Here is a 14014-nt window from a genome sequence, read left to right as displayed (position 1 = left end):
CATTCCTGCAGATGCCGTGCGTACGTGTTTGTGGCTAGAGAATCCAAAGCCCGAGGACGAAGTGACGGTAAAGGATGCAGTACAAAACCTGGTAAGAGGGGAGAGCGCAATAATCTCGGGGTACTCATGGGAGGAGATTCAAACTCTGCAACGAGAAGGTGATGTTGGACCTGTCTTAGTGGCAGTCATGAGCCAAACGAGGCCAGATTTGGGGCCAGATACCCCCAGTCTAAGAAGCTAGCCAGACAGTGGGAACGACTTAGATTACATCGTGGAGTGCTGTTCCGGGTAACATATCATCCCCGAGATGGTGAAGAAGTGTGGCAGTTAGTGGTGCCTGTGTCACTCCGCCGTCAAGTTTATGAAGCCAGGCATGATCATGGGGGGCATTTTGGAGACAGGAGCACTCTGGAGGTAATGAGGAGAAACTATTACTGGCCCACGATGGGTAGCGACGTGCAAGTGTGGATCCGTCAGTGCAAACGGTGTGCCTTAGCCAAGGATGTGTTTCCTCCCAACCGAGCCCCTTTGACCTGTACTAATGTGACTGCCCCAATGGAGGTCCTAGCGATGGATTACACACGGCTAGAGAGATCTTCAGAGGGGTATGAGAACATACTGGTTCTCACGGACATGTTCACCCGATTCACTGTTGCAGTTCCAACTAGAAACCAGACAGCGCGGACAACGGCTGAAGCCCTCATAAAACACTAGTTTGTGTACTATGGTTGTCCGGCACGGTTACACTCGGATCAGGGGAGGAATTTTGAATCAGAGGTGATATCTGAATTATGTAAACTGTATGGCATAGCCAAAAGCCGAACAACACCCTATCACCCGCAAGGAAATGCTCAGTGCGAGAGATTTAACCGGACAATGCATGACATGCTAAGAACGCTCCCGCCAGAAAAGAAGCGAGCCTGGCAGGAACATCTCCCTGAGCTGGTGTTGGCCTATAACAGCCATGTCCATTCGTCGACAGGTTACGCTCCTTTTTATCTCATGTTTGGGAGGGATCCCAGGTTGCCATTGGATATTCTGGACAGAGAGGGCCCTGAGGAGGATGAGGTGACCAATTTGGATGACTGGGTCAAAGGTCACCATGACAGGCTGAAGATAGCCTGTGACGTTGCTCTCAATACAACTAAAGACACAGCCCGAAGCAGGAAAAGGACTTATGATCGCAAGTCCAGTGGGGCTCTCATCAGGCCTGGTGACCGTGTACTAGTTCGTAACCATAGACACCGGGGGCGTAATAAAATACAGGACAAATGGGAGTCAAATCCCCACATTGTAGTCGCTCACAACAATCCTGAGCTACCAGTTTACACCATCCGGCCTGAACGAGGAGGTCCTGAGAGAGTAGTACATAGGGACCAGTTGAAACATTGCACCCTTAGTCCAGACAGGGACCATAGGAGGCGTAGATCAGTACACCCCGAGGAGGCTGAAACCAATTGGGAAATGGTTCTAGTCCCACAAACCGAATATAGAGAGGGACAGAGTGGGGCAAACCCAAACCCTAACGAGAATGGCCAGATCCTTCAAACTGACCCAGTATTACCCGAGGATAGGGAAATAGAAAATATGGGTAACGAACCACCAGTCTTAAGAAGGTCCCAGAGGGCTAATAAGGGTGTACTTCCTGTTAGACTTAGAGATAATTATGTTATTGGTTCTATGTAGTGTTTTAATGAATATTGTTATGTATGGTATTAAGAAGTAGATGTGGAATGTTAGGTATGTTAAATGTTCTTTTGATAATTGTTAATGGGTTTTTAATATAATATGATGTGGGTATATGTTGTTATTATGGGGCCCGGATGTACTGGTGTGAATATTGTAGCTGTGGCAGAATTTTAGCAAGGGGGAATGTAAGGGGACTGTTGCCCCCTTACTAACACTCAGTGGGGGTGTTTTGGTTGCTAGCTCCCAGCACTAAAAGGGGAGGGGTCGATGGCAAATCAGGAGCCTGAGACTGACAGTCCCCAGGAACAATGGCGAGAGGCCAATGCTCCAGGTAAGCCTGATTGACAGGGCGGGCAGGCTAATCAGCATGACAGGAGGCCAGGGTGGGTCCCGTCCTCCGTGTGAAATGGAATTGCCTGGGTCAGACTGAGTGGGGCCGAGCTAAGGAGAGAGCAGGGGCCCAAGCTGAGCTGGAGAGCAGAACCGTGCCAGAGACGCAGCCCAGGGAGAGCAAATCCTGTGCTGGGAGCAGAGCTGCAGCCACAGAGCCAGGTGTGGTGAGCAAGTGGGGCCAGCCAAGGGGGGACCTGGGCAAAGGGCCCAGCACAGAAAGACACCCCCAGACAAGGGCCCTTGCAGGCCAGACCGGGAGGGGGACCTTAACCCTACGGGGGGCTGACGCTGGGAAGAAGGGTCCCACCACTCAAAGCCCGGAGGTGTGTGGCCACCACCATTGCAAGTGTCCAACCCGCAGCGTCTCTGCAGCACGGCCAGGGCCTGAGAAGGAGGCCTGGGACCTACAAGGAACAGACTGTGACCTGCCCTGACGTTCCAGAGACACTGTTTGTGATGTTCCCTGCCACAGAGCAGGGTGATGTGTTTTCCTTTAACCTTTCCCATTTTTCCTTGTTCTTTTCTTTAGATTAATTGTTAATTAAACAACTTGTATTTGCTTTAAATTGTATGGAATAATCAGTGGGTCAGGGAGGTGCCCAGTGCAGAGAGAGTACCCCGGAGTGGGGACACCCTAGCCCCTGTCCTAGGTGACCACAGCAGGGTTAGGGGTCGAGCCCCCCAGGAATCCTGGGCCCAGCCTTGTTGGGGTTACGAGGACTCTGCCAGACAGGAGAGTGGAAGGGGAGCCCTCAAGGGCAGGGAGGCCTCTGGGTAAAGGAAGTGGGAGCAGGGACTCAGATCCTTTCGCTAGCCCACCTCACCGGGGTAGTGCAGAAGTCAGAAAATTTCCCCACAATAGCGGGACCATTCCCCCGCTTACACAAGGATGCTGAGGGAAAGGGCGGGGCAGGCAAACAAACTGGAGCTAGCAAGGGGGAGGGGCAAAAGACAGCAAGGGGCAAATGGGTAGGCAGCAGGGGCAAAGCTGGGGGCTTGCTGCAGGGCGGAGGGGGTCAGTCCAAAAAGGGGGGGGCACGTGCACCCACATGCACTTGCAACATAAAGAAAGTCCTTGGAAGCTGGCTGCTGTTTCAGGCCCAATGGTGGCAACAGGGCATAGCAAGCCTAGGTGAGCAGCTGAAATCTCAGAGGCAGGAGCTCAAGGTAGATGGTAAGTAGCCAGTGGGGGTGGTGGAGGGGGCAACGATGATGATGGTGGTGGGGGGGGTTGGGGGAGACACAGACGGACCAGGGGGCAGGCTCCACACCACACCCCGTTTCCCACAAACACAGTCTAGACCCCCACTACAAGAGCACAGTTCAAAAGTTACTCAGTCCATGAGAACCCCCTCCACGGTGGTCTGTTCCTATGTGCTCCCCTACTGGCAGATGGTCTTCTCCTTCTCCTTGGGGCTTCAGCAGCTCCCAGCTGCAAACACAGCAGCTTTAGGTGGCAGTCTGGTGGCCAGCAGGAAGGATCCCCTCAGGTGTCGATGGTGGTGGTGTCCTCAGCAGCAGGAGCAATGGCTGGCTCCCTCCCTCCCTCCCCTCCTCTGGGGAGTGGGCCAGCAGTCCCCCCCCAAGGGGCTGTATCTGGAGTAGCAGCAACCAGGGGTGGGGGGATATCTAGCAGCCAGCAAGTAGGTAGCAGAGATGGGGGGGGGGGTTAGCCCAGCCAGGGGAGTAGCTGGAGCAGCAGGAGCAACAGACAGCAGTTGTAGGGAGAATCCAGGGCCTAGCAGTAGGAGGAGCAGCTCTCTACCTATCTCCCTCCAGGCCAATGAGGTACAGGAGTCTGGTCAAGGCAAACACCCCAGCCACTGGCTGAACAGGTTCCTGTTCTCTGAGTGACCAGAGCTGGGGCTGCACTAGAGTAATCAGGAACCTGCTAGAACCAGTTAAGGCAGGCAGGCTAATTAGGACACCTGGAGTCAATTAAGAAGAAGCTTCTAGACTCAATTAAGGCAGGCTAATCAAGGCACTTGGGTTTAAAAAGGAGCTCACTTCAGTTTGTGGTGCAAGTGTGAGGAGCTGGGAGCAAGAGGTGGGTGTGTTGCTGGAGGACTGAGGAGCACAAGCGTTATCACACACTAGGAGGAAGGTCCTGTGGTGAGAATAAGGAAAGTGTTTGAAGGAGGCCACGGGGAAATAGCCCAGGGAGTTGTAGCTGTCATGCAGCTGTTACAGGAGGCATTATAAACAGTTGCAGTCCACAGGGCCCTGGGCTGGAACCCGGAGTAAAGGGCAGGCCTGGGTTCCTCGCAATTGACCTGGACTGTGGGTTCCTCCAGAGGGGAAGGTCTCTGGGTTGTTCCCCAAACCACATGGTGAATCTCTGAGGCAAGAAAATCCGCCAATAAGCGCAGGACCCACCAAGATAGAGGTGGAACTTTGTCACAATATCCTCACACTTCTATGGGCCATCTTGATTATCATTTCAAAAGTTTTTTTTTTTTTCTCCTGCTGATGATATCTCATCTCAATTGATTGGCCTCTTAAGGTTGTCTGGCTACTTCCACCTTTTCATGTTCTCTGTATGTAAAAATATCTTCTTGCTGTGTGTTCCATTCTAAGCATCCGATGAAGTGGGCTGTAACCCACGAGAGCTTATGCTGAAATAAATGTGTTAGTCTCTAAGGTGCCACAAGTACTCCTGTTCTTTTTGGGGATACAGACGAACATGGCTGCTACTCTGAAACCTGTCAGTAAGCAAGCCTCAATCTTAACTATAGCACAGCTTAATATCTCTGCCTTAACATTTTGGGAAAACATTGTATTGTGGTTATTTTGAACTAGTGCTTTTTTAAGGAGCTGTTGCCTGGACCAGTGCATTTTTCATGTTCTTGGGTCCCTCTGAGTTCAGTCATTTCCGCAGCACAGTAAAGCTAGAGGATAAATATCAGATGCCTCTGAAACATGAGAGGGAAAATGAAACTTCTAAAAGCAGACGAAGTTTGCGTCTGTGAATCTAGGAACCCATGTGACCTCTTCACCGTATGGTAGTACCTGTTTTCACCACACAGCAAAAGTTAGCTCACCTTCTCCACATCCCCCAGCCCTTTGGTGTCCAGCAGCACCAGGATGTGGTCAGGTTTTCCAGGGTGGGGCACACACCACATCCAGATGCCTTGGGTGTGTGACTGGATTGTGGAGCCCAGCGAGAACCCTGGGAAGAGAGGATGGATTTCATATAAACACACACGGTACACCTGCCCGAGGTAACTATGAGCCCCAGAGAGTAGCAGGAAATAACTCAGGAGAGGGCACATGACTCCAGGTCTCTCACCTTTTCTCTTGCCAGCCAAAGAATTCATGAGGTAGGATTTGCCCGTGCGGTACAGCCCCACAATGGCCACCACCACCACTGGCTGGGTGATGCCCTCCAGGATCTTCACAGCCTGGGGGTTCACCTGCAGGGCCCCCCTGGTGCTGTTCTGAATGAGGCACATGGGCTCCTCCATGAGCATTTCTGAGGCCATTGGTCCTGGGCGGAATTGATCTGTAAGTGAGAAAACAGACTGAGCCAGCCAAGCAGGTACACTGCAGGGATTAGGTGCAGTAGGGGGATAAGGCGCAGTAGGAGGCAGAACTGATTTCACACCATCTCAACAGGCAAACAGCTCACTGAATTTTCAGACACGACAAATCCCTAGGGGAACAGAGTATTTCCCCAAACAGCTAAAGGTTCAACAGCATGGAAATGCAGAGAGAAGGCACCATTTTAAAAATCAAACACACACTGGGAAGTGCAGAATAGCACTGTTCAGTTCCCCCTCCAAGTGTCAGTAGCAGGTGCGGAGTCACGCAAGTCCAGGGCTGCCAGGGGCACTAGACACCCAGAAGGGTGGTGCCACATCACCTACCAGGATTGGGAGTGCACACAGCAGCACATGAAAAGTCAGCTCAGGTCAATGACACACTATAGGGCATAGCATTTGAGCTCTACAACTCTTGATGGATTTCATATATGACAGACCTTTAGCGTTTTTCATAGTAAATCCATCTACAGTCTCCTTTCCTCTGTTTCTCAGCTTACCTCTTCCTTTGGTACGCGCTAGGATTTTCCCTGGCCCCAGCTAACCATTTTGTGAATTTTCCTTCCCTTTCCACAGTTTGTCTCCTGCCCCACTTGGGACGTTTCCCCACTCACAGCCATGCCAGATCAGGATTCCCCACAGTCTGGGGATTCTTTGTCTCTCTTCTGGAAGAGACAAGAAGGAGCCCAGGCCACAAACCCGGTGTTGGACAATAACACTGAGGATACGACAACACTTTCAGCTGGAGGTAAGATTCCTCGCTTGAAGAGACATACCCGCATTAGCTCTAGCATGTTAGCTTGATCAAACATAGCTGTGTAGCCATGGCAGTGCAAGTGGCAGGAGGGGCTCGCCACCTCGAGTACCATCCTGTACAAGACCCTACATATTTACTGAGGTCTCCCTCCTTAAATAAGGAGGAACTTCTGTCTGTGTCACTGTAGGATGTGATGGGCTGTTGGGATGGATGGTCTGTTCCTCTAACAAGAGACTCTGTGTGCTTGTCCATGAGGAATATAGGCAGTGGGGCATCTGGGTCATTGCAAAGTAGTCCAGAACCCCTCTTAAATCATGCCTTTTTCCCCTCAGATGTGCCTATTAACTTTCTGCCCAGATCTTCTACATTAGGGCTTTAATTATCATAATACCTCTGTTTTCAGTAATTTCTCTAGTTTCTCATCTACTGGCTTGTATTATGTAATGCTGTAAACCATATATTGTTACAGCTTGTATACAAGTAAAATATTAAGTGTTATATAAAAATAGAAAAATAATTCTCTAGGGCCCCTTGAATATGATGATAAAAAAAAAACTATTTTTGCTTTGCAGGTGCTGCTACAAATGTCTTCAAACATGTAATTCCCTATTTTTTTGTATTCATCTTATTTATTATATGTACAAGCCCTATGCATAGGGAAGACAATGCCTCAATGCCTGGTAAAATGTTTCTGTATGACAAACACTTGCCCATGCTAAAGTATGAGAATGGCTAACTATAAAACTGTTTCACTAGAAAAGATTTCAGTCAACTATCAGTATTCCCCTGTAACTCAGGACAGCTCTCTTATCCCCATCTCCTGTTTTACTTAGTAAACTTTTAAAAGTTTATTTAAAACCTTTTATTTGATATGATTATACACTGTAGGTTAATGAAAAGAACATGAAGATGACAGTTCTAAATTTTAAATGAGTCAGGAAATGAGGGGAAAAGGGGGTGGGTTTGGGTCTGTTTCTTCAGATAACGGTGTTAGGGGTTACACTCTGCCTGGTCTACACTGGGGGGGGGAATAGATCTAAGATACGCAACTTCAGCTACGAGAATAGCGTAGCTGAAGGTGACGTATTTTAGATTGACTTACTTCGTGTCCTCGCGGCGCGGGATCAAGGGCCGCAGTTCCCCCGTTGACTTTGCTTCTGCCTCTCGCCGAGCTGAAGTACAGCAATCGATGGAAGAGCGATCGGGGATCGATTTATCGCGTCTACACTAGACACAATAAATCAATCCCCGATAGATTGATCGCTACCCGCCGGAACGGCGGGTAGTGTAGACATACAGTGCTGAACTTCATGCAGTCAAAGCTCTGGCTTTTGGCTTTTATTTCTTTTTTAAATTGTAAAAACCTATACTTGTGAGTGTTATACTTACCCTGGACTTTACAGTTTACAAGGAATAAGTCTTAAAAGAAGGGGTTTGGGGTTTAATTTTTTGTTTGTTTTTGGTATTCTGGGCCCTTCACTTAGGTAAAGCTTTAAAAAGCAAACTAACAGTAATTTTTAAAGTGCTGCTTTTAACATAGATAAAACTGTAACAGGCAGCTTGGAGGGTTGGGCAGCCTAGTGGTTAGAGTTTGTGGCTCTCAGCCCCCTGCTTGGTTGTGGAGCCTCAGTCATTAAGATCATAGGGTTAGGGGGACCCAGACCCTCCCTTTCCACTGGGTCTCAGCCAAGGGCCATGTCTGTGTCAACCCCTGAATGAGGTGGGGCCCTCCGAGCAGAGAGTCAGGATCCACTTCTCTGGGCTACATCCTACCAGTCTGTTCAGTTTAGGGCATGGCCCCTTGTTCCAATTTGCTGGGCAGCCTGCTTCCCATAGGGCCTTCTTGTGACTCTTGGGTGGTGCCTTGCCATGGTCCCAGGCTCCTTTGGGGCAGGACAGCCACACATTGGAGAGGGCGAGCCCCATAATGTCGCTGGGTTTGCTTACTCAGTTACATCAGGTGCTGGTGGCTCCTAGGTCCCCTTTGCAGTCTCCCTTGGTCTTGGCCATCTGATTAGTGCCCCGTCCCCTCAGGTAGCCAGTCAGCCTTTCTCCTTTTCTATCCCCGCCAGACCTGGCATGGCTGCATGTATAATGGGGTGTGGGCTAGCTTGGCCCAAAGTCTCTCTTTAACCCCTGCTGTGTTGGCTGGAAGTTTCTCTGCTTCATCACACATTTCTCCACCACCCCATGAACCTATTTGGGGTCCACACACCCCCATCTGCTTTCATCCATCCTGTGTAAAGAAGTCAGCATTCAGGTGGGCTCTTCCGGCCCGGTGTTGAATGTGGAAGGAAAAGGGCTGCAGGGAGAGGTACCATCTCATAATCCAGGTGTTAGTATCTTTCATGACACGTAGCAATGACTAATGCGAAGTGAGTGCATAGTAGGTAGTAGCAGAGCGAGTTCATAGCCCACTTGACTGCAGTGGCCTACTCTCTTGGGAACAGCTTCCAACTAATGTATAAGATGGGGTGTTCTTCACCTCCCACAACCTGGGACAAAACAGCTTCTAGACCCACGTCCGATGCATCAGTCCATAGCAGGAGATCTTTGGTGAAGTCGGGAATGTACAAAATGGGTTCTTGGCAAAGCTGGGCCTTCAGGGCTTTAAAAGCCTCCTCACAAGCTTTGGTCCACTGGATTTTCTTTGGGCTATCATTCTTGAGAAGGTCAATGAGACGTGCCACTATGGTTGAGAAACCCAAAATAAATTGATGGTTGTGCCCCACCGGTCCTAAAAGCCAGCGTACCTGTTTCCTTGAAGGTGTGGGGCACGTCTGGAGGACCTGGAGCTTATTGACCAAGGGTCATGCTCTGCCTTTTCTAAGGTGTACCAGAGCTAGATCGTCACCTGGACAATGATGAAACATTTAGTGGGATTTGCTGTCAGGTCGGCCTCCTGGAGAGATCGTAGCACACCCATCATATGTTTTAGGTGGTCCTACCAGTTTCAACTGTAGACTACGATGTTGTCTAGGTACATGGCAGCATATTGGCTATAGAGTTGGAGGATCTAGTCCGTTAGCCGCTGCTGGAACATGTCCAGGGTCCCATGTAACCCAAAGGGCATTGTCCAGAACTGAAAGAGCCCAAAGGCAGTGTAAAAAGCTGTGTTTTTCCTGGACTGTGGTGTGAGAGGGATCTGCCAATATCCCTTCATCACATTCAGAGTGGTGATGTACTCTGCTTTCCCTAGGTAGTTGAATAGTTCTTCAATGCAAGGCATTGAGTGCGCATCACATTTTGAGACTCTGTTGACCTTCCAGAATTCAATACAAAACCGGGTAGTCCCATCAGGCTTGGGGACCAACACTACAGGGCTTTTCCAGTCACTGAATGATTCCTTGATTACTCCCAGTTCTAGCACTGATCGGAGTTCTTACTTTGTAGTTTCCCTCAACTTCTGGGGAAGGGGTTGAGGATGTTCTCTGACCTTAAGCGCCAGTTCTGTCTGGATGTTATGAGTTAATAAATGGGTCCATCCAGGCTGGGTAGAAAATATGGAAGAGAAGGCATGGATCACCTATTGAGCCTGGGTTCTCCAGTCTGGGGTTAGGTTGTTTCCAATCTTGACCATCACTGACTTTGAGACCTCAGCAACCTGTAGACCTAATTCAGGTTCAGGTGGGTAGAGGGCTATTAGTAGACTTTCTCGGGTTTTCCACAATTTTAAAAGATTCACATGGCAGATTTGGTGTACCTTTTTCTTGTCCGGTCGTTGGATTTCATAATTCAGCATCCCCACTAGCTGCAGCACTTCATAGGACCCTTGCCAGTGGGCTAGGATTTTTGACTTGTAGCTAGGTAATAACAGGAGAAACCCATCACCAGGTTGGAGCTCTCAGAGGTGAGTCCTTTTATTATAGGCTGCTTCCAGTGTGTTCTGGGCATGTAGAAGCTTCTCCCTGGCAAATGAGCCCAGGGCATCAAGCGTCTCCCATAGGTCCAGGACATATTGTGCTGCATCACTGGCCGGAGATGGTTCCTCCCACATTTCTTGAATGAGGCCTAAAATCCCTTGAGGTTGCCTTTCATATAACAATTGAAATGGTGAGAAGTCAGTGGAGGACTGGGGGACTTCTGGTATGGTGAACAGGAGAGAAGGGAGTAACTGTTCCCAGGCAGGAGTGTCAGAAGCTCCCTAAAAGTGTGTGGAGGGGCCTACCAGAATCCAGACTGTGGCCCTGACCCTGCTCAGCCTCTTCCAGCTCCCATGCCGCCTCTTTCCCTGAGGCCCCTCCTGCTCCTACCCCCCCCACCCCATTGCTCCCCCTTAATGCAAGAAAAAAGTGAGAGAGCATATCCTTCCCACTTTTAAAAGTGATGGGGGCATGGCTCCCTGGCTGCCTCTGTTCCGGTGCCCCTGGGCCCAGTGCTGGATATCTGTAAGGGCAAATTTTCAGAGCATTGTCTTTAGTGTTCCATTGAAATCTTTCCACCAGCCATATTTTTGGGGGTGGAGAACAGAGGTCCTGAGAACCTTGATTTTCCACAACTGGCACAGTTGCTTAATCCTCTGGGACATACAGTTCGTTCCCTGATCAGTTAAGATTTCCAGTGGCACCCCGAGCTGAGCAGTGATTTTCACAAGTTCAGCTGCCAGTGTGCATTCATAATGATACTGCGTACCTGGTTGTTTAACCTACTATGACAAAAATGAACCAGTAGCCTGCTGCACAGTTCTCCAGGGGCCCAACCATGTACACTGCTTCATGGAGACAGGGTTCAGTGGTAGCCATGTTAGTCTGTATCAGCAAAAAATATGAGGGGTCCTTGTGGCACCTTAGAGACTAACAAATTTATTTGGGCATAAGCTTTCATGGGTTAGAACCCACTTCATCAGATGTATGAAGTAAAAGATACAGGAGCAGGTATAAATACATAAAAGGCTGGGGGTTGCTTTACCAAGTCTTAGGTCAGTTTAACGAGATAAATCAATTAACAGCAGGATACTAAGGGAGGAAAAATAACTTCTGAAGTGGTAAGAGAGTGGCCCATTACAGACAGTTGACAAGAAGGTGTGAGTAACAGTAGGGAGAAATTAGTATTGGGGAAATTAAGTTTAGGTTTTATAATGACCTAACCACTCCCAATCTTTATTCAGGCCTAATCTGATGATATCTAGTTTGCAAATTAATTCCAGTTCTGCAGCTTCATGTTGGAGTCTGTTTTTGAAGTTTTTGTTGTTGAAGAATTGTCACTTTGAGGTCTGTTATTGAGTGACCAGAGAGATTGAAATGTTCTCCTACTGGTTTTTGAATGTTATGATTCCTGATGTCAGATTTGTGTCCATTTATTCTTTGCGTAGCGACTGTCTGGTTTGGCCAATGTACATGGCAGAGGGGCATTGCTGGCACATGATGGCATATATCACATTGGTAGATGTGCAGCTGAACGAGCCCCGGATGGTGTGGCTGATGAGGTTAGGTCCTGTGATGGTGTCCCTTGAATAGATATGTGGACAAAGTTGGCACCGGGGTTGTAGCAGGGTTTGGTCCCTGGGTTAGTGTTTTTGCTGTGTGGTGTATAGTTGCTGGTGAGTATTTGCTTCACATTGGGGGGCTGTCTGTAAGTGAGGACTGGCCTGTCTCCCAAAGTCTGTGAGAGTGAGAGATTGTCCTTCAGGATAGGTTGTAGATCGTTGATGATGCACTGGAGAGGTTTTAGTTGGGAGCTGTAAGTGACAGCTAGTGGTGTTCTGTTACTTTCTTTGTTGGGCCTGTTTTGTAGTAGGTGACCATCCATGGTGGTAGTAGGGTGTCAGCATTCTTCTTCTCAAAGAGGTCATCCTAGTTGCTGTATCTGGGGGGCAGTACTGAAGTCAACTCTGGTGGTCCCCTCTAACCTATGGCCAGGATCTGGGGAGGTGTGTTGGTTCTTGGATTCATCAGATAGTGAGTGTAGGCAGACTTGCTGGCAGAAATTGGAGCAGAATCTCACCTGGTGCTATACCAAAGGATGTGTGGATCATGAGCCACCAGCCAAAAAAAAAATGCCAATGATTATGGGGAAGTGTGGTGAGAAGCTCATTCCAAACTGAAGGACTTCCCATTTATCCCAAATGGCAACTTTCAGAGGTATGATCTCCTGTGTCATTGGCCCCCGATGACAGGAGTGAGTCATTTATAGTTTCCACTAGGTGATGGACAATCTTAGGTTGAACTGGAATCCCCCAGCTAGGACTGTATCAGCATCTTTGAAGTTGTCTGCTGCCCTGGAATCCACCAGTGCCACTGTGGCTGAATTTGGTGAGGCTCCCCTGGAACATGGACGCAGACCTGGACTTTAAGGTGCGGAGAGTGCTCACCATGTGTGGGGCATGCCTCAGTGAGGGGAAGGAGGGCATTATCTCAGGGTTCACCCAGGCCAACCCAACAAAGGACTGGGCATGGTCATTTCCCAAATTGAGTCATGCTAGAGCTGGTGATGGGCAGTTGGCAAGAATATGGCCAGATCCTCCACAGTAGAAATACAGCCCATGGCAGAGAGGGCACTCTTATTCCTCAGGGGTTTCATGGCATTCAGAGCTACCCAGCTGTATGGGTTCGGGGTCCAGGTTGGATCCAGGTGTCAAGGGGCACCGGCCAGTTAGTAACTCAGACCCCTGCCTTTCCTCATATTGTTCACTGAGCCTATTCTTGATGCATATGATGAGGTCAACAAAGGCATCTAAGTTGGTCAGGGCCTCCACACAAGCTAGTTCATCCTTGACTCCTCGCATAGGCCTCACCAGAACTAGTAGAGCTGGGCCTCCTTGTTCCACTTAGTGTTGGAGACTAGTCCCTGGAAGTGGGTGGCATAGTAGGAGACCAGCATCTGCACATGCTGGAGTTTGTGCAGAGCCACTTCTGCTGAGTGGGCACAGTGGGGATTATCAAATATGGCAGTAAATCCCTGCACGAAGGCATCCCAGTTCTATACTGTCGGGCTCACTTGTTTGAGTAGATGCAAGGCCCATTCCAAGGCATCTCCCATCAGGAGATTAATAACAAGACCTACTTTTGCTTGGTCAATGGGTAGGACTGGGGGACACGGGACTTAGTTACTATCTCTCTTCCAGGCTCACTTTCAGGGAACCGAACTGCTCAATAGGCAATAAGTGATTCTTGTGAAGAGTTCTGACATCTCTCTTTCCTTCTTCTCTCCAGAGCTGACATACGGGAATCCCAGGTCATTTCTGAACGACCTGATAGAGTTCTGAATTCCTTCTGTATGCCAGCTTGTTCTTCCCTTTTACTCCCAAGTTTCTTATCCAAACCCAATCACCTGGAAGTAGTACTTGTTCCCTTATGCACCAGTCATGTGAGGTCTTATTCTGAGTTGCGGTCTTTGCTGCTGCAGCCATACAGAGATGACAGAAGTTCTCCAGTTGTTGCTTTAATTTCTTTACATATTGAAGTTATGTCTCAGAGCCACCTCCACCTGGAGTCACTCCCAAAGAAATGTCCACAGGAAGTCTCACTTCCCCCCCACAAACATTAGATAATAAGGGGAGAATCCAGTAGCCTTGTGTGACAGGTTGGGTCACACAAACTCCCTCAAGACTGTCACTAGATGTACTGGATACCACTGAGAACACCCCCCACTTCCAGAAAAAGCTTCCCTCCACTCCATCTTGCTAAGCTAGACACAC

At 49.1% G+C, this 14014-nt stretch overlaps 1 protein-coding gene across 1 annotated transcript in view; it reads right to left on the bottom strand.

The window, feature by feature from the left end:
- The window catches only part of LOC101944632 (guanylate-binding protein 1-like), a 163315-nt gene that overhangs the window by 133765 nt on the left and 15536 nt on the right, over positions 1-14014 (bottom strand). Inside the window, exons 2-3 of the mRNA XM_065574580.1 lie at positions 5372-5584; positions 5124-5251 (exon numbers count right to left, since the gene is read on the bottom strand). Coding sequence (XP_065430652.1) covers positions 5124-5251; positions 5372-5584 — 341 coding nt within the window. The remainder of the gene's footprint in view (positions 1-5123; positions 5252-5371; positions 5585-14014) is intronic.

Source organism: Chrysemys picta, chromosome 20 (genome assembly GCF_011386835.1).
Source record: "Chrysemys picta bellii isolate R12L10 chromosome 20, ASM1138683v2, whole genome shotgun sequence".
Classification (NCBI taxonomy): domain Eukaryota; kingdom Metazoa; phylum Chordata; order Testudines; family Emydidae; genus Chrysemys; species Chrysemys picta.
The sequence above is the reverse complement of the archived record's forward strand: the minus strand, read 5'-3'. Positions and strand labels throughout refer to the sequence as shown.